The following is a 19,854-nucleotide window of genomic DNA, read 5'->3' as shown; positions in this document are numbered from 1 at the left end:
CTCTCCCTCAGCCTCGCCTCCTTGCAGATCTCGGAGGAGGTCGTTTTCTAGGAGGGAAGCCTGCGCTGTGAGGGGGAGGGCTGTCCTCCTCGTGTCGCGGGGGTCTCCCCCCACCACCACCCCAAAGCATGGGGAGAACGCCGCGTGCGTTTTCCTTTGGCGAGCAATGGGCCCAGGGGTGCGCGCTGGTTCGCCCCCGGTTTGCGGAGGTAGACACACGAATAGGAGCGGGGAGGCTATCGAAGCAAGACTGGCCGGAGTAGACCCTCTTTCTCCTCCTCCCCCCCATCATTAAATAGATTCGTGTTTATAACAGGCTCAGACATTTTAATTTGAATTCCAGGGGTTGAACTCAGGCTAGAATCGTCCCACTTACACTTAGGCCGAAAATTACATTGAGATGAAACGATCAAAACCAAACTCTATGTACCCAAACAGCCAGCGTTCCGGGGTGGGTGGCCACGCCGCGCAGGCAGCGAGGGTTTCCTTTGGTCTGGCCTGAGACTGCGGGGTCGGCGGAGGAGGGGGCGGCTTGGGGGCAGCGAGGGAAATAGTCCCAGGAGTGGAGGCGAGGTGGCGTGCGTGAACCCGCCGCGCTAATAGATGCTGCCATTAAGAAACCGGGCGGCTTCCAGCGCTCGGGGCGCAGGGACGCATGTGTTGCTGGAATTCAATCCGTGGCGGGAATGCAGATTGGGCTGCAACCTACTGGGTTTGATTTATGAACTGTTACTCTAGTGATTGTTTACACATTGCATTTCAGGGCCCCGTGCACCCTCCAGGAGCGCGTCGCGGGAACCCGCTGCAGCCTTCTCAGCCTCCCTCCCCGCCCCCATCTCCACCCCCAGCCCCCTCCCACCCTCACCTTGTCCAAGAAATCCGATTTCGCTGTCTTTGAGCACAAAGACCCACATTCGGGTCTGCCCCCCCGCAGCCTGCTCGCATCCAGCAGCCCCGGACCCCGCGCTCCTCTGCTTGCATTTATTTATTCGTGGATGTTTACTTCTCTGTAAGGCCACGCGGGCCTATAAATAGGGGGGGTGGAAGCAGCTCGACTGCCAGATCGATAGGCCCCGTCTCCTCGCCATTTCAGCTGAGCTGTCTTACTAATTATGAAAGGATTCACCTGATCCCTGCCAGGGACCACAGCGCCTGGCCCCTCTGAGAGAGCCCTTAATGGTGGTTCCTCCGCAAGGAGCCCCTGGTCACCGCAGAGGAAGCGGCGTGTCGCCGGGAGGACGCGGCTTGCGGGGCCGGTCGTTGAGGCTCCGACCCGCGTGGGTGTGCGTGTGCATTCTCAGCTGCGCGCAAGCCCAGTGCCCCCAGACCTCACCTAGAAAGGATCCTTGCCGTTTACTTATTTAAAATATAACCTCCCCTTTCTCTTAAGTAAACACAATTTCAGGGACGTGGCAAGGTGTCCTGGTGGAGGAGGGTCTGCTTGAAGATGGTAGCTTAGCAGGTGAACAGGTGAACTTATCATCTGGCATCCTGTGTCCCTTCAGGTAACCCCGAGAACTCGGCCAAGAAAGCAGGCTTGGGGCAGGAAACAGACGACACCCCCATTTCAAACAATAACTTTTATTTTATACTTCTCTATACTTTGTAGCAAATTTTTTTGCTGAATTTAATTTATAATAAACTTTTTAAATTACATCTCTCTCTCTTTTTAAAATCAAGGCTCTTTTATGTCAAAATCTTTTTTTAACTATATTTTAGATTGACATTTAACATCCCCCCCCCTTGTGATCTATACCATTGGATATTCAGGTATTACTGTATGTGTAACAGCTAAAACAAGAGGGAAAATCAAGGCAGTGGACTTGGAAAGATGCATCAACACGAGCAGGTAAAGCTTAACCTCTCAGTGATTTCAGCAGCGATTTTTTTTCTGGCAGCCTGTACCTCTAACCCGAGGTTTCCTCAACCCCTCTCCTCTCTCCCTCCTAGCCTTAAAACACAAGGCCACCAATCCGTCCTTTCACTCTTCTCGAGGAGAAATGTGCAGTGGAAATGATCAAAACAAGATACTGTGTAAGAAAGACACGAGCGTGAATTATTCACGAGATGCTTCTCTCTTCAACTCATTCCCCTGGCCTTCTCCTCTCCTCTCTTTCCTATTAGGAGGAGCCCATAATTTGTCATGTATTAACATGATTAATATAGTAGGTGGCCCAGGGCCGTTCCTGAGATTCTTGTGCCAAAAAATAAAAATTAAAAAAATGGGGTGGGTTTGCCGTTTTCGTATTTCTGTGGGAAGACGGACTGAAGCTGAGGTCCGATTTTGGCTGTGCTTGCTTGCTCACTGATCGGTAACATTTGGCAAATAAAACACAAAAAATCAAACGAAATCAAAAAGAGAATCAGGATTTCCCACAATCCTATATGAGTGTTTTCAGCATCACAGAGAATCACAACGTCCCCAAAGAACGAATGGATCTTCCTCTCGATTTCCGGGAGCATGGCGTGAGTGTGTGTGGGCGCGCGGGGGAAGCCGGCCCCGCGCTCAGAAGGAGAGCCAGGTCGCTAAAGCTGCCAAGAGAGACGCCAGGAGCACTGAGAGCGCCGGAAGCAGGGACCCCGCCGCCCCGTTGCCGCTGCCGCAGAGTTCGAATAAGCTGCCTTGGATGTTGAGATTTTTGGATTCTTTTCTCAGTTTATCCCACATATCTTTCGCCCCTTCCTGGCAATCCGTAAGGGCTGTGACCGTGCAGCTGTGGAAATCCTCCCAGTATCTGGCGAGGAACAGAACAAAACAGAAGCGGGTTCACTTTGGGCGCGGGAAGGACCTCGGGCCTGCGCCCCGGGCAAACCTGCCGGCGCCCCCCTCCGACCCCCTCTCCGCCGGCCCGGCGCCGGGCGGGGCCCGGTGGGCGCTCCCGGGACCTCCGCGCAGCCTGGATGCCGCTGACCGAGGTGGAGGCCGCCCCTTCCCTCTCTGGTTCCGCGGCCCGGCAGCCGGGCCGCGCCCGCTGCGCCGCGCTGGCACCTCGGCCTGCGCAAACAGATTGCTGGGCCTCCGCGGGCAAAGCTAGGAAAACAGTGCTAAGCCTCGCAAGCTGCGGCCCATTAATGCCTCTTGGCTTGCAAGCGGGTTGCTTGCTCGGAGCACGGCCCTCCCCTCCGGGCTTCCCGCTTTCTCCTCCGCCCGCCCCTTCTGTCTCCCTCCCTCCCTCTCCACGCCGCCGCGCACTCTCCCCGTGGCCTTCATTCTCCTCCGCTCCTCCTTTTGTCTCCCGCTCTCCCCTTTCCCCTTCTTCCCTCTCCCCTTCTTTGTCTTCCTCCTTTTCCCTCCCATCGGTTTTCCTCTGTTCCGTTCCTCACTTCCTCCTCCTCCTCCTCCTCACTTGCTTCGGTCCTCCGTGGTCCCTCACCTTGCTCTCCACGCCGCCCCCCCGGCTCTGATTCGGTCCGGAGACTGCGGCCTGCCTCTCCCCTCCACGGGCTCGGTGAGTGTCAGCGCCCGGGCCCCCGGGCCCCCGGGGCTGGCTTCCTGGCCTCCTCCAGCTTCCTCAAACCCCAGAGCTCCGGCCCTGCCCTTCCCCCTCTCCCGAGGCTTCTTCGTGGCCCTGGACCTCCGCAGCCTTCGGGGTGTATTGCCAGCACCCCCAGGCCCGGACTCCTGGGCCGGCGCGGTGCCCGCCGCTGCCAGCCTTCGAGGGACCCTACTCCCAGCCCTCCCCTCTCGCCTCTTCCCAGAGCCCCGCGCCGAACTCAGCCCCTCGCTCCTCCTGGGCTCGACTCCGAGCCCCGCCCCACAACCTTCCTCCAACTTGTCCTTTTTTTTTTTTTTTTTATTGTCCCCCTTTCTTCTGAAAACCCCAAATAGATCTCGAGACTAAATATCATTCCAACCCGTGATCGATTCCTGGGGCGCTGTCTCCTTTCGGGGCTGGGGCGATCAGTGAGCCTCGGGCCGGCTCCCACTTCGCCCGGGCCCTTAGCGCCAGGTCACCAGGGAGGCCCCTCCACGAAATTTGGTTGTTATTTTCTCCCCTCTCTCCTTTCTACTCACTAGCCTGGCCTGTAAGCACGATGTATCCTGGTTTCCACCCCCACCCCATCTTCTGGCTGACAGTCAAGTTATAAATGCTTGTTGGACTGCCTTGAGCTCTGGCTGTTTTCTAATGACCTCCACGAGTCTCTGATGTATGAGGACCGGGGGGCCTGGGGTGCAGGGCTTCCAGGTTCCTCAATTTGTAATAAATACTGAGATTTAGAGAAACCGAGAGACGGCAGGACAGCTCTCTGCATAATGACGCCTCCCAAAGGATGTCTAAATCTCTCCTTTCCTTATGCATGCCCAGATGGGGACAGGGCCTTCCTGGAAGAGAGACATGGTGGAAGACGACAGAATCCAGGTGGCGCTGAGAAGAGGTGGGCTTCAGTGCCACCAACAGTGTGGGAGCCTTGACCCAGCTGTGGCTGCCACCTCTGAGAGGGGCCCACCTCATTTCCATTTTCCAGGACGAAAGTCCTGCTAAAAAATTAAAATAGCTTGGAATAACCAAGTTCTGGCAAATGATGGAGGATTTGAGAGTGGATCCGTATTTAACCTCTTGTCCATTGTTATAGGTACATTTCTTACCTATCATCAGACACTTAGGATTAAAGTAGGTGGGTGTGCCTCCCAGACCCAGCCTTTTGTCCCTTTCCTGATAGGAAAGTAGCAGCCACTTAGCCGCTGTGACTTCTGGTGGCCACCAGGGTATTTAAGACTGTGTGTAGCAAAATTAAGGATGGTGCAGAAAATGGTCACTCGAACCTATGGGAAACAAGGAACACCTTTTGCCTTGGCTTTATTGGAAGGGCCATTATGGGGGTGGGGAGGGTCACAACTATTTTTGAAAAATAAAGTAAAAGTGTGTGTGCGTGTGTATTGCAGAAGATGGGAGTATTTCTGAGGTCTGCAGCAGCTAAAATGCGGCTGGTCCACCACAGTAGGGCTCTGCTACCCTCATTTGCCAGTGGGAGCTGTGCTTTCCAGCCAAGCTCTGGAAAAACGCCACTGGGCCTGTCCATGAACTCCCTCCTGGCCTGTCCTGGGGACACCTTGCAGATGCAGGAGGGAGGGGGGAAGCAAGAAGGGTAACTACTCTAAAGCTCCGAATTGGCTACCAACTCCGCAGAGGTGATCACTGGACATCTGGGACATGCTCCTCTTGGGCAAAGTCATTGGCACAAAACAAAATATTCTTTCCGTCTCTCTCCTAGAAAGAGGAAGAGGGATCCGCACTCCCTTGCTGCTCGCGAATTTTCTTGGCGGGCACCGGAGAGGAGTTTTATTAGAGGAAGTGGACAAAATAGGGGAGTGCCTTTCCTTTTAAGCGAACCTAGTAGAACTACCAAAAACGCCTCTCAGGCCAAACCAACCGTTCTTCGGGAAGTGCTCATTCGCGCAGCAGGAAAGGGAGACGAAGACGGCCTCAAAGCGCAGCGAGGAACTGCCAGCTGCTCTCCAAACCCTCGTCCCCGGTTCCAGCGCGTGGATTGCGCGCGGGTCAGGCTGCGGAGGGTGGGACTGGGCCCGGCGGAAAGGATCATCCTCTGCCCATCCCAGGCCACAGGGTCCCCTTGGGCGGGGCAGGCCCCGGCAAAGGCCTGAGGGTGGGAGCCAGAAGGTGAGAAGGCGCGGATTCGCACTGGTGCCAAATACAGACCGCCGGCGGGAGGCGGGGCGCCCTCCCACCTCCGCAGCGTCCCCCCCACGAACGGAAACCTCGAGGACCAGAGAGGACACTTACGTGCACACGGTCTTGATGTTGGTCTTGTCATCCAGGCCCTGCGGGTAGTTGGCCATGCTGTCGCCCAGCTTGAGCAAACAGTCCGAAAAGCCCTTAAAGACCGCATCGCATTTGCCCGCTGCTCTCACGGCCTGCACCAGGTACGCTGCGGGGAGGAGGGGACACCGGTCAGCAGCACTGCGACCCCGCCCCGCAGCCCGACGGCTCGCCCGCCTGGGCCCGGCGCGCCTCACCCCGTCCAGCGGTGTCCACTAGCGCCCGGGCTCGGGGAGCGCCAGGTCCAAAGGTGAATGAACGGTTTGGCCCGAGAACGAGCGACCCGCACCCAACTGCGCGTCTCCTGCGGATGGCCGGTGCGTGAGCGGGTGGACAGGGGGAGGCGAGGCCATTCCTATGGTGCGACTCCCTCCCGCATGTGGCTCCGTCTCTTTTTCTGTTTCCATCGCCCCCTCTTCTCACCTCCCCCGCCTCTTTTATTTCTTTCTCCTCACGCCCTCCTTCGTTTCCCAGCGCTTCCCCAGCGAGCCCGTCAAGGCTCTCCAAGTGAGATCTTCCCTTTCTGAGGCGACGGAGGGGGTCCGAAAGCACAGCGCGGGGGCGAGGAAGGGGCTGGGAGGCGGCAGAGCCGGGGGCCGCGCAGCCGAACCGAGCGCCACGTCGGGCGAAGAAGCCTCGGGCTCGGCGGGCGCTCAGCAAACACTGCTGACTGAACAAATGAATAAAGTCGCTGGAAGCTACCAGCAGCCACCGACATGGATTGTTTCACTCTAAGACCGACTGTCTACCATGCAGTGTGCGTTCCTAGTGAGGTCCTCGCCCCCCGACCCCGAGAGACTGGGCGAGGGGGGACGAGTGGTCTGGGGCAGTCGCGGCCCGGCAGGGTCAGGATGTGTCTGAGCTAATGACCCCGGGTCACCTCCGCGGAGGCCAAACCCGTGAGGCCGGCCCCTTACTTCCCTCCGCCTCTATCCGCGGCTCGGCTCCCCTGGAAAGGCCGGTCACCACTCCCGCCAGCGGGGGGCTGAGACCCTTCCTCGCCAGGCCCCAGCAGTGCGTCTCAGGGCCCAGGTGGCTGCCGCCAGGGGCTCTCGGCCTCCAGCTCCGGGCTCCCTCCAGAGGGGACCGAGATCGCAGTCGGGGCGGTGGGAGGAGGTGAAGGAGAAGGGTCGGGGGGGAGGAGGAAGAAACCCAGGCCGCACCGAGGTCCTCGCTCCTGGTCTCAGGTCGGCCAGACCCCGCGGCTCCAGGCGGCCGGCGCGCTGCCGTGGCCATTTCTCTCCTTCCCAAGGCCCACGAGCCGGGCTAAAGATTCCGAGGCGAGCGGCCAAAAGCACCCGGGACGCCAGGAGGGCGCGCAAGAAGCGCAGATCTGCGCTGCTGGGGCGAGGGGAGGGGAGAGAAGGGGCGAATCTTCTCGGAATCGAAATCGGCCTCCAGTGCCCGGACCCTGAGCGCCGGGCCCTTCCCGGCAGTGTTCAGGGCGCCGCGGCTCGCGTGTGGGTGTCTCCGGGGAGGACCTCACCACCCCAAGCCGCCGGTGCCCAGAGCCAGGCCAGAAGCAGGCGATGGGGAAGGTGACCGAAGCTGCAGAGGCCTCCGAGAGCGCACCGTTTGCAAATTGCTGCAGGAAGAGCTGGGCGGGACTTGCGCTTTCTAATCCGGAACGGGAAGCTCTGGGGAAGGGACTCGACCTCGGCTCGGGCAGATACATAAACCTTTATCAATCTCCCGGTCCCCCTACGAAACAGTAAGAGCCCTTGCGACTTCAAGTGTCAGCTAGAACACTAAATAAACGAATCTTTGTTCCAACAGAACGCGGTCCGGTCCCGATGAAAGCAACCCTGCGCGGCGCCCTCTATAATCCGTACCACAGATGCTGCTTTGCAGCGAGGAAACGAAATAAAATACAGTCCATCCGCCCTCCCGCCCCGGCACCCAGTCTCTCCTTACCCCTGACCTCCACCCCCAAGACTCGGTGGTGAAAAAGTTGCCCCTAAGATGCATTGACACTATGTTAAAGGAGAATTGGGGTTCGCCGGGGTGGGGGGCGCGGGAAGCGCTCCTGTCGCGTTGTCTTTCCGGGGGCTGCTGGAGGAGAAGACATGTCACAGCGCGCATGTGTGTGTGTGTGCGCGCGCGTGTAAAATAAGAAGTCGTGAAAATTTGTTTTTTTTTTTTTTTTTTTTTTTTTTTGCAACTGTGACTCCGCGGTCTCTGGCTGGCTGGGGAGGCCGGAGGCTTGCGCGCGGGAAGTGTTTCGCAGGCTCACGCCTCCGGGCAGGGGGCAGCCGGCGCGACCCTGTCCTTCCTTCTAGAACCCTGGTTCAGCGAGGCTCGGGCGGGCGACCCAGGCTACTTCCCCGTTCTCTGCGGTGTCCGCGTCTTGTGCCTTTTCCTTCCGTTCATTCACTCGTTCGACCTCTCATTCATTCCAAACTTCCTCCCGCCTAGCCTTCATTGGCCGTCACCACCCCTCCACCTTCCCGTCCCTGCCCCACCCCCCGCTTTTCTTGCCAAATGTCAGTGATTTGGGACAGCTCCCAGCCGGGAATTAATAAAGATCGAGGCTGTGGTGCGGGAAAGGGCAGACATTCGGGAACAAGTATGCTCCATTGCAATTCCACAGCCAACAAATGGTCATTTTCGGGCCGAGGTTACTGTGTTCCAAGCGTATTTCGCATATACAATCGCTGTCTTTTTTACCCCATCCATAGTAAGGTTATTTCCTACCGGGAAAGCAGATTACAACCCCTAAATCAAAAACAACTGCTGTCTCCTGCTCTCTAAAAATCTGCAGGCTAACTGCAAAAGCCACATCCAGTTATTTCCAAGATTTAAGGGATTTGCTGCAATCAGAAATGTTCTTTATTCATTGCAGCTCTTTGCACTAATGTCAAAGATTCAAAACAGCCAGATTCAAAACAGCAAATCGTTTCTTAGAATTAAAGGCAACGTCAACATCCTGCATCCACACATTCTAAAGCCCCTACAATGTTCATGCAAAAAACCCCCAGATACTCAAAATCATGTCAAATGCATTAAAAAACCACTGCAAAGAATCCATTTTAATATGCAGATAACGCCAAAGCCTGTTTCCTCCACATTTCTCGTGAAGAAACATGTTATGCATTTCATCTCTTGCCCCAAACCGATTCCCTAAAGCCCCTCCACCCCCCGCAATACTGCAAGGATTTGTCTGCAAAGAATGCTACAGCCTGAAGTGACAGGCACCAACAATTCCCTCGTCTCCAGAAAACCCGTTTGAAGAGTTTCTATTTTTTCTCTTGTCCATTCTATTAATAATCTGCTTCACTTTCACTTTTAGGCCACATTCATTAATGCTCTGACCCGCATCAGGGAAGGGGGTTTTCTAGTGCTCCCTTCCATAATGCCTTCTTCATTTTGGATGAAAAAATGTGAACTTTTAAACAACGACAGGGTAGCTAGGACTCAAGATTCCATAACATAAAATGGGGACTATATAAACCCACCCATAATCAGTCCCAAACAAACAAAAATAACAGGCACCCAACACGGCATATTGCAAGCACTTCTTAACCCCTTCTTATATAGAAAATACTGATGCCTATGTGGAAAGGAACAGGCAAATGAGCATAGAAAATTATATCCACATATATTTAGCTGAACTCAAGCTCCTCAATGATAAGCATATTAAAAGACGTACTCTGGGGTTCCCTATCCTTCTCAACTTGCCCCCCAGCCCGGTCTGCGTTGCCCGGTGTGAATGCTGCAGCTAGGATACTGGGGCTGGGGGGGGGGGCGGGAGGATGACAAAGTTCTAAATGCTGCAGTCTGAACCCCAGAATATCTTTGCTTTCTGCACATAAACTTTCCAGTTGTAGCTGCCTAGCCATCTTGTTCCTGCATTCACCTTTTGACCCTTAAAAATAATACCTTGCAGTATCGCAGGGACCAGTGCATTTCCCCAGAGCGCACCAAACCTGGTAAACCCAAGAGAGGGGAGCAAAAACGGACGTGCGCTTTGGAAAAAGGGGGGAAAACCCCTCCAGAAAACGCCGGCCGCACACATTTCCTGGCGAAGGTTTGGAGTCTCCCCCGCCCTTTTTTTTAGAAAAACCAACCCGGGACGCGCGAGTCCCTTGGAGCCCATGCTCCCACCCCTGGAGGTTTGCCGACTTCTCCGCACCCCCGGGCGGCCGCGGGCCAGTCGGTTCCTTTGGGCACCTCGGCCCCGGCCGTCCGCCGTACCTCCTCGAGCCCGGTCCGCCGGCCACTTACCTATTTGCACCGCGAGGATCAGTGAAATATATCTGCCGTTCAACTTAAGTCCCATCCTACGTTTAGTCAAACCATTGGCGACCGCAGACCTTTAAATAGTTAGTTTAGAGAACGCGGGGGAAAGCTGAAAAATAGGCATTGCCAACAAGTTCCAGGAGCGACGGAGACTTTATGCACGGGGAAGGCAGAGGGAGGAGAGAAAGAGAGGGAGCGAGGGAGAGAGAGAGAGAGAGAGAGAGAGAGAGAGAGAGAGAGAGAGAGAGAGAGGCTGAGGGAGAGGGGGAAGTGCTGGGAATGGTTCACTCCATTAGGAGGGGCGGAGGAAGTACAGCCTCACGCCCACGAGCAGGCCTGACGTGGGGGATGACACGGAATGATTTTTTTCAAAAAAAATAAAGACACCTTGGTAGAGAATCGCCATTTATAGTCATCAGAAGCTCGAATTAATCAGTTATCTCCAATTAATGTGCGATCCGAACGAATTCTCGCCTCTCGGAGGTGACCACTTCCCCAGCCCCGCAGCCGTCCCCCCGCCTTCTCGCTGTTCCCGGGCCCCCAACCCCGCCCCCTCTCTGCGCAGGACCGGGGCTCCCTCTCCCCTCCCCGCCCGGAGCCGGGGAGTCCTGGCGCGCCCACTCGATTGTTTCAACCTGCTCCCCCCTCCTCCACCAGCAACTCGGCGAATCCAGCTCCCTCCCTACGTTGCAGCGGGGTTTAAAGGAGCGAGAGCGGGAGAGGGAAGAAGTGCTCAGCCGGCTCCGTAATTCGACAGCCCCCTGGGCCGCCTGCCCCGCTGCACTGGCCTACTCTCTTCCTCCAACCCTGCAGCTGCACTCGGGGCACAGCCTGAAGCGCGTGAGCACACACACACACGCACGCCCGCGAGCCGAGCGGAGCGCCCCAGACCCTCCCGCACACACGGCACGGGAGCGCGCTCACACGCCCAGGCCCGCGGGGTTTAATCTGCACACGCGGGGGTCCTGAAATATACACCTCGCGTCCTCGGTGACGCCCCCGCGGGCGAGGGGCCGCTTCAAGAGGCACGGCGACACCTGTATTGGGGAGTGGGGAGAGCAGGGAGGAAGGAGCCTCTGCAACACTAGGGATTCGGACACTAGGATTTACTGACTCGCAGAGCTTTCGGAAATTTACGAGGCGATCGCTAGTGTGAGGGGTTCCTTCTGATCCTGATGCGCCTCTTAAGGTTATTGTTGGGCCGCACACACACGTACACACACGCACACACGTACATCACGTACGCACACGCACACCCGCGTCCACACACACCTGCACTGTCTTTTGATGCTCGGGCGCAAACCCTGTGTAGACGCAGCCTTCTCTGCAACCAAGTGCTTCTGCAGCTGCGCCTGTGCCCGCGCGAGGTGCTACCGCGACAGCGTGAGTTAAGGATGAGAGAGGAACAGAGCTATTTTCTTTCTAAACGCGGTTAGGCTTTGGTTTCCTTCCCTTTCTCTGCACCAAAAGAAGCCTAAATCCTAGCTTCTTTAATCAAATGCTAAGGAAGGAGCCGGCCGACTTTGAGCCCGTGAAGAGAAAAAAGAAATGAAAGATGAAAAGGACCCGCTAAATCTCCCAAAATTACAGGAGAAAACAAGATATTAAGTAAGCGGTAGATATGCAGACGGATGAAGGCGATATCGAATCGAATCTGCTTCTCCAGGCACTGTGCCACCTGCGCGCCCATCTCTTTGGAGATGCAGAGACAGAGAAAGGGCGAGAAGGGGGCAAAACAAGGGCGGTGGGACGTGCTGTGGAGGCTGAGGGGATGAAGGGGGGCGCGGGGGCTCTGACTGCGGCCCTTTGTGACGCGGAACGTCTGCGCAGGGTGGCCCCTTCCCCGCATCCCGTAGGAGCGGCACACCCAGAGCTGGGGGCCCGAGGGCCAGGGCCCGGGGCCTAGGGGCGGGGCCTCGTGGCCCCACCCTGTTGACGTCACCAGGCGGACGGGCTGGGCGGCAGTGGGGGTAGCCTTTCCAGCGTCCAGGGGCGGTGTGGCAGCCCCGGGTGTTTCCTTTCCCTGCGCTCTGAGGCTCCTGGAGGAGCCGAAAACTTGGGCGGCCAGGGGGCGGGGCGGGGGCAGGTGGCGAGAGGCGGGTGTCTCTTGGAGCCGCCCCCGACGGCCTCCAATGGCAAGGCGAGAGGTTGGTCCGAGGGGCGGGGCCTCGGGGAGCCGCAGTAGGCCCCGCCCACAGCCCCGCCCCACCCCTCTGGGCCCCGCGCGTGCTGCCTGCCAGGTTTATCCTTCCTCCGCCCAGAGTTGGGGCGCCGGCTCCGAGCCCAGACTGTTGCAGGGCCCGACGGGGGGCGGTGTGAGGCTTTTTGCCCCTAACGTCCTTGCCTTTCTCCTGCTCACCCACCCGCCCACCCCGTCTCCGGATCTTACAAAACGTCGTTTTCTGAGAGTGCCCTGGGATTTCCCCATCCCACCCCCTGTCATCCGAACTTGGGGCGTTGGGGGTGTGCAAGCTGGCAGCGCTGAAGGGCTAAATAAAGCAGAGTGAAACAGAGGGCGGGCGGTTTGCGCGTGCGCACGGCCACCAGCTTCGGGTGGGCCGGTCCTGGGTCCCAGCCCATCCCGCGGGGTGGGGCGCGCCGTCGCTGGAACCCCCGCTGGCCTTCCCTCCACTTTCCTCCATGTGCAGCTCAGCCTCCCCTCGCTGGTGAGGGTCGTTTGGAAAGTGAGGAAGTGAGAGAGCAGAGTCAGTACCGCGCATAAACGATATTGGGGTAAATGGTTGAAAGCAGATGCTAACTGTTTTTTTTTTTTTTAATTCTTAATTTTAAAAGTACTGGTCGTTCTGCCGTCGGGGCTCCAAGAGAGGTTGGTTTTTCCTAATTCCTTTATTAAAGGATAATGAAGTCCAGGGCTACCAACGCATGCTGGCTCTTTAGGGACATTGCGGGCAACATCCACGGTTGAAGGTGGCCTTGGCGAAGGTTTCCTCCTTTCTTTTCTTAATTTGAAATGTCCACTCCACATCATACTTGAGGCGAAAAAGCAGTGGCCTGGACGAGAGTGGGGAGACGCAGGTCCTAGGCCTTGTGTCGTCAGTAGTGCGGTGACCTTGGTCTGTCCCCACGCTTCTCTGACTTGCAGTTTGGTAATCTGAAAAAACAGCGGAGATCGGACTACGACCTGATCTCCAAGGCGGTTTTCGCCTTTGGAGTTTTGTGGACTGGAGGTTTTCTAGAATATACTGTGGTTGTGCAGCCCAAGGAATAAAGTCCATGCAAGGATGCTTGTTACAGGTGCCTTCTTGCAAAGGGCACGTTTCCTTTTGATAAGCAATTTCATTTAAAGTTAAAGAAACGTGTGCAGTTCAGGATCAAAAAAACAAAAAAAAATTGGTGCTGTTTGGATCTGCATATCAAAATGAGCCAGAGGTACCCCTCCCCCCCGAAAGTAGGGCTGCATAATTAAGGCATAAACGTGCAAAACTCCTGTCCCTAAAACTGCCAGAAAGAGACCAAGTCTAATTTGAAGCCTGGTTGGCACCACCTTCCGTTCTCGGTTCAGGGTCCTGCAGCTCCCCCCCACCGCACGCCTCCGCCCCCAGCGGCGCATGCAATGTTCCACACACTTGCGGACACCAGGTGCAGGTGCGTGTGTTCTTGCACTGGTAATAGGGCAAAGCATTGAGCCAGTCCATTTCCCAACTCTCTCTACCAATCCCTCCTAAGTGGACTTTCCAGATGCTACCATTTTAAAAACACCTCTTTGAAATTATTTGCGAGAGCAGTCGCCAGGTCTACTAGGAAATCCTACCTCTTCCTGGGTCAGAAAAAAACCCACTGCTATATTAGAATGGATTGCTCTAAAGATACATCTCTCTCATAAATTTAGTCTGTCATTTTTTATACCTTCAACTAGAGTCCTTAATCAAAATATGAATATTAATGTATATAGTTCTTTTATTTAAAATGACGACAACTATACCATATTTAAATAATCATGTGAACCCAGAGGGGGTTAAATTTTTTTCGAGATGTGGTGGTAGAGTCTTAATAAAAACCCACTTTGGGAGGCTTGGGTCTCCCTTTGCATCTGCTACTTGGTAAGGTGATTTTTCACTTTTTGGTCACTGCTTTAAAATTAGTTGAGACTTCTAGGGCTTAAATATATGGCTGGCAGAAGAAACTTGATTTTAATGCAGAAATCTGAATCCTGGGAGCAAATGTTATGCTTGAAATGTATGCGTGTGATTAGCTTTCTATTTCACAATAAATACTTTATTTTTTAAAATTAACATTTTTATTATGAAATATACTCACAGAACAATGAACAAAACAGAGCTGCACAGCTCACTAATTTGTCACAGAGTGAACATCTATGTGGTCCCCATTCACACTGAAACAGAACAGACATGACACCTAAAAGCAATCTGTATTCCTAGATAAGATTCTAAATCAAAAAGGTCAGAGAAATCGTTGGGACAGTTAGCAAAATTCGATTGTGGTCTGTGAATGGGACATTAGTTGATACTAATGTTGATTTCCCAATTGAGGAGTTGTAGGGCGATCACACAGAAGGTTGTCCTTGTTTGGGGGGGGGACACACTGGAGTACTTAGGGGAGATGAGATGTCATACCTGCAGCTTGTTCCCATAGGGTTCAGAAAAGGAATAGCAGTAATGGAGATAAATAGACAGCAGTGAGAAAACACAATAAAATGTTAATATTGGGGAATCTTTGGGTGAAGGGCTATGGGAGTTCTTTGTCCTGTTCTGGCAATTTTTCTTTATGTTTAAAGTTATTTCAAATGAATTATTTAAAAAAATCTCCTCCAGGTGGTTTAAGGACTTAGATAGTGCCCTGCCCAATAGCTTTAAAAACTAAGTGAAATATACATCAATAGATGAATATTCTTAAACTTTAAATAAGCATAAAAAGCGTGAGCTGGAAATGATTGACAAATTTGACCATGAAAAACTTTTGTTCATAAAGTAACACCTTAAAGGAAAGGAAAGGGCAAATTACCAAAATCACCAAAATCACCAAAATTGGTAACAAGAACTAAAGAATTCCTGAAACCAATTTTTTAAAGCATGCACGCATGCACACACACACACCCTGAAATAAAACTGGGCAAAAGACATGAAAAGGCATTTCACAGAAGAGAAAGCATGTATGGTTTATTCCAGGAATGTAAGCAAAACTGGCTTAATGTTCAAACCCTCAGTGTCTCCGTGTCTTTCGTATCCTGAAAGCCTTTCCTTTGGGGGTGATCTCACCCTGGTCCATGTGATGTTTTCTCACCACCACACTCACACCAAACAGTCATGGTGAGACTACTTCATAAACCAGGTGTTCTTCTCAATGAATCTCCTTAGGGAGTAACAGCATGTTGACCCGTTCCACCACTGGGGATGTTAACCTCAATTGCCTGGTTTGTCAGGTGTCTCTTCCTTAACTTCATCATTTCTGTCTTTGTAATTGGTAAGTATTTTGGAGGGAAGTATTCTGAGATTACACTGATTTCCTAGTCCTTATCATAACTCCGCATGAGGGCCCTAGCATCCACTGACCACTCCTAAGTCAACCACCTCTATGACGGTTACCAAATGGTGATTCTCTATTTTCCTCATTTCTTCTAAATTTGTTACTTGACATTCTACTGTAAGGAAGAGCTTCCTTCTTCCCACTCTTCTTTCCCTTTTCCTTCCCCCCTTCTCCCTCCCTCCCTCCCTCCCTCTCTCTTTTTCTCCCTTTCTCTCTACCTTTCTTTATTTCTTCCTCTTTCTTTCCTTCCTTCCTTCTTTCTCTTTCTTTCTTGCTTTCTTCCTTCCTTCCTTCCTTCCTTTATTCCTTTATATCAGTATCATCTCATGAATTTCTGTTTTATTAATGTGCTGTAATCCCCTCTCATTCTTATTTTAAGAGTCTCATGCTCTACTGACTAAGCTAGCCAGGTGGCTTAGCCCCTATTTTAATGCCCAAATTGTCCCCTACTTAGCCGGTGGGGGCCCCTCCAAGCCGATTTTTATGTCTTCTCAGTGTATCCTGATCATTCGTTGAGAGTTCTTACTAGCTGACACAAAGAGAGATTCTGGGCTCGCTTTGTCTTGACCCAGCCCTGGAATCAGTCCTTTCTCCAAAAGCTCTGCTTCTTTGCAGTTTCAAAAGCAAGATCTAGGCCCTGACAGTGCCTGTCGCTGCTCGGGAGCAATCGTTTCTGGGCCTCCTCAGAAGACAGAGTTGGGAACGGGATGTGTGTTTACACGCACATACATACACAGTCCTAGTTATTTCACCTGCTGCGGGAACTTACTAGTTGTTTTCAGGGAACTTATTAAATTTGGCAGCTCTTCCTTATTTCTTTCAATGGAATATAGTTTGATTCCACTATTTTCTTTTACACCTGGAGGAAGGGTTACAAGTGACATTTATCAAGTAGCTATTTATCCCCAGAGTGAAAGCTTCAGTGGCCCATCAGGATCCTGTGTCCACACAAGAAAGAGCAGACACTTCTCCCAACAGAGCCTATGGGTGTCGTCTTTCCTCATCTTAAAGTATTCCATGATTTAAAAAAAATAAGTTCAACTAATTCATCTGTTTGAACTGTCACTTTACCAGATGTATATTTTTCCAACGATACTTTTGAAAAATGTGATTATATTTTCAAGAACGTGTGCTGCTCAAACACTGAGACGGTCCTGATCTGGAGGCCAGGCTGACCACAAATGTCATCGATTATTTTGTGAATACTTTGAGAAGGGAGCCTGGCTGGCAGCACGGCGGCCACAGCACAGACATCCTCTCTCCCATTTCCGTCCTTGTGTGAGGCTGGGCTCCAGGACAGTCTTTATGAAAACATTTTGGATAGACTTCCTTTCCATTTGTGGGTATAAAGAGGCTCCTGGTGATAAACTTTGGGACGTCAGTCCATCTCACCCTGACAAAACAGTAAACTCAACCTCACCGATTTCAGCCAGTAAGTTCCTGATGGTCGTGAATCATTTATTAACACAGGATGGAAATGATCACACTGCAGGTGACACTTGGTGTCAGACAGACCACCGTGGGATCTGAGTTCTGGCTTCCTCCCTAAACTTATTTGCTGTGAAAGTATGGTCCAGTTATTTACTCCTTTAGGCTTCAGTTTTCTTATCTTTAAAATGGGCATAAAGATATTGACCCTATGGGAGTTGTTGAGAAGAGAAAGCGTGGTGTTGTATTTAACAAGCTCACTGTGGTGCGTGGCCTCGGAAGAGAGGAAACCTTCTCTGCTTCCTGGGCTTCAGTTTTCAGACCACAGGGGTTCTCACCCTTCTTACTCAGGGGGCAATGGAGCAACACTCTGGGTCTCTCTGTCTCAATTTCCGCCTAGTTCTTCAGTGCCTGTTTTTCTGGAGTCACTTCCCCCAGTGACTTCCCCCAGTCACTTCCCACTCTTGGTCATTTCTTATGTAGGCAATGGCCTTTGTTTGTTTTCAGGAGCCTCTGAGATTGGTCCACCTCTGGACAACTTGCTACGTTCGTGAACTTGGAATCTGCTCTGCAGCCTGCTTACCTCTCTCTCCTTCCAGAGACTCATGGGCGTGGCACATGGTCCCAAGATTGGAGTGGGCCGAGGGAGGCCCACTTAGGCCTCAAGATTAAGCCATCTTCTAGGCTACAGGGACATATTGTACAACACAGGGAATATAGCCAATATTTTCTAAAGACTGTAAATGGAGTGTAACCATTAAAAATCACATAAAAATTTTAAAAAAATTTAAAAAGCTAGAATACATGCAGAAAAAAAGAGATTAAGCCATCTTCTCTACTCAAGTTTTTATTAGAGGTTTGCTGTGAGATGCCAAGTGTTTGCCCAGATGGGTGAAGCTCTTCTCTGTTTCTCATCAGTTTGTGTTCATGTGTGTACTCTGTTCAGGACCTTGGGCCAAAGGAGGGGTGAACAGCACCCCAAAACCCTGACACATTGCACATCATCACTGATGAAAGCATATGTGTAAAACACATAACCCTGGGTGAACCTGGACCCCAAGGTTTTTTGAGGGAGACTGGAATAAAGAATTTGAAAGAGATTGAAGCAGCCAAATCTGGACTGTAGTTGATAAAGCATTATTTCAAAATGAATAACTCATACTTTAAGAAATAGACGGATGTTAAGTTGTGCTGTGATTGTCTTGTTGGGGTTATAGGTTATGGATTGAATTGCATCCTTCCAAAAAGATGTGTTGAGGTCCTAATCTTCAGGACCTCAGAATGGGCTATTTGGAAGTAGGGTCTTTATAGAGGTAGTCAAGTTAAAATTAGGTCATCAGGGTTGGCCCTAATCCAATATCACTCATATCCTTATAAGAAGGAGAAATTTAAACACAGAGTCCGTCATGTACAGAAAGAAGATGATGAAGACAGCCATGCAACGATGGAGTCAGGATTGGATGTTGCCTCTTTAAACCAAGAAATGCCAAAGATTGCAGGTAAACCACCTGAAGCTAGAACAGTCTCCCTCACAGATACTTCCTCAGAAGGAACCAACCCTGATGACACTGGGATCTCAGACTTACAGCTTCCAGAACCTTGAGACAATAAATCTCTGTCTTTTAAGTGACCCAGTTTACGATACTTGCTTGCGGCAGGCAGCCTTAGCAAACTAATCCATAGAGCCGGACGACACTGCTGGCGGGGGTGGGTCACCGAAGGGAGCAGCGTTCTTGGGAGGAATCAGTCTTGGAGAAGGAAGTGAGGCGGGCTTTAGTGTGAGCTGAAGGAAGGGCTTCCTGCCTTCTCTGTGGCCAGAGCTCCACTGGGGCATGGGGAAGGCTGAAGTGCTCCCACTCGTGGTGGACGTCCATCAGCTACTCTGACTGCAGGAAGCAGGCTGGAGTGAGGCAGAACCCAGGACAGTTGTGGGCTGCGGTTGTGGTTGTGTATTGTTTTCTGTGCTGTGTTTCCCTTCCGTCACTCCTGATCCTAGGAAAGTCTCGCTAAGAGTTTACAGCTGTATTGTGAGAAGTGATGCCCCACATTCGGGATGAAGGGTTCAAGAGGTGAACAGAAGGCACCAGAAGAAGCACAAATGTTGTCTTGGGGCCCCCGCAGGCTCCTGGATGGTGTTTGAACAGGGGAGTTTGAAGGGAGTGTCCCTGGCCCATTGGAGGTGGCCCTTTGGGAAATGCTTAGAAATATCTGGGCGAATTTGGGAGGAGTGGATAATTGGGTAATTCACAGCCATAAATCTCACCACATTTAAAGTGCATATAACTGAGACATAATTAAATGAGGGCATACCTTTACTCAAATGATGTCTAAGGAGGATGCTTCCAGGCTTAAAATTCTATTATTTTAATTAAACAAAACTGCCACTGAGCAGCGAGTAGCTGTCACCAGCCACGTGCTTGCTTCTGCAGGTGAAGGAAAGTTGCCTTCGGACCCTCAGGCGAGGCCGTCGTAGCCAATCGAGGGCCGCTGCTCAGAAGCAGGGACATACGGGCAGCTGTAAGGAGTGACAGCTGGCTGCATAGGCAGGAGGCACAATTTTCGCATCTGAAAAACCCGTGGGGGCTGGTGGTTGTGGGGAGCTGGGTGATTTCTAAGATTCTTTCCGGCACTGTAATTCCATGATTCTGGGAGGACAGAAAAACTAGTAGGTGTCAGACCAACAATCTGAGGCTATTCAGTTTGAGGACAAACCACCCTACACATTAAGAGCCCCAAAGAGTATGAAGTATTAACGCCCATGAGTAAACTAAGAGAGCCTTTACGGAGCATCTTCCATAATACACGTGCAATCTAGGTGTATCGGGGGAGCAAAATGGACGTGCTTTCCAACCTCATGCCTCTTAGGGTCTAGGAAGACACAGGCAAACAAACTGATGAATAA

At 52.4% G+C, this 19,854-nt stretch overlaps 1 protein-coding gene across 2 annotated transcripts; it reads right to left on the bottom strand.

The window, feature by feature from the left end:
• Positions 1 to 1,565: 1,565 nt before the first annotated feature.
• NRN1 (neuritin 1) lies at positions 1,566 to 10,271 on the bottom strand. Of its 2 annotated transcripts, none has more exons than XM_082639072.1 (3): positions 10,005 to 10,271; positions 5,745 to 5,889; positions 1,566 to 2,735 (listed from the first exon to the last, which is right to left on the bottom strand). In XM_082639072.1, the coding sequence occupies exons 1-3, from the start codon at positions 10,057 to 10,059 to the stop codon at positions 2,507 to 2,509; spliced, it is 429 nt and encodes a 142-aa protein (XP_082495198.1). In that variant the 5' UTR covers positions 10,060 to 10,271; the 3' UTR covers positions 1,566 to 2,506. The 2 variants fall into 2 exon arrangements, with proteins under 2 accessions (XP_082495198.1, XP_082495197.1); XM_082639071.1 differs by lacking the exon at positions 10,005 to 10,271 and adding an exon at positions 6,944 to 7,342.
• Between the last annotated feature and the right edge of the window lie 9,583 nt (positions 10,272 to 19,854).

The sequence above is a fragment of the Mesoplodon mirus genome, assembly GCF_964341445.2.
Source record: "Mesoplodon mirus genome assembly, chromosome: 12".
In the NCBI taxonomy this organism is placed as follows: Eukaryota; Metazoa; Chordata; class Mammalia; order Artiodactyla; family Ziphiidae; genus Mesoplodon; species Mesoplodon mirus.
This window is presented reverse-complemented; position numbering and strand designations above follow the sequence as displayed.

Excerpts from the sequence above, each read along its gene's own strand:
- NRN1 (XM_082639071.1), bottom strand. The coding sequence starts at position 7,016 with ATGGCCACGGCAGCGCGCCGGCCGCCTGGAGCCGCGGGGTCTGGCCGA. Across the intron at positions 5,890-6,943 it reads GACCAGGAGCGAGGACCTCG|CGTACCTGGTGCAGGCCGTG; the intron begins GTGCGGCCTGGG and ends TCCTCCCCGCAG. Across the intron at positions 2,736-5,744 it reads AACATCAAGACCGTGTGCAC|ATACTGGGAGGATTTCCACA; the intron begins GTAAGTGTCCTC and ends GTTCCTCGCCAG.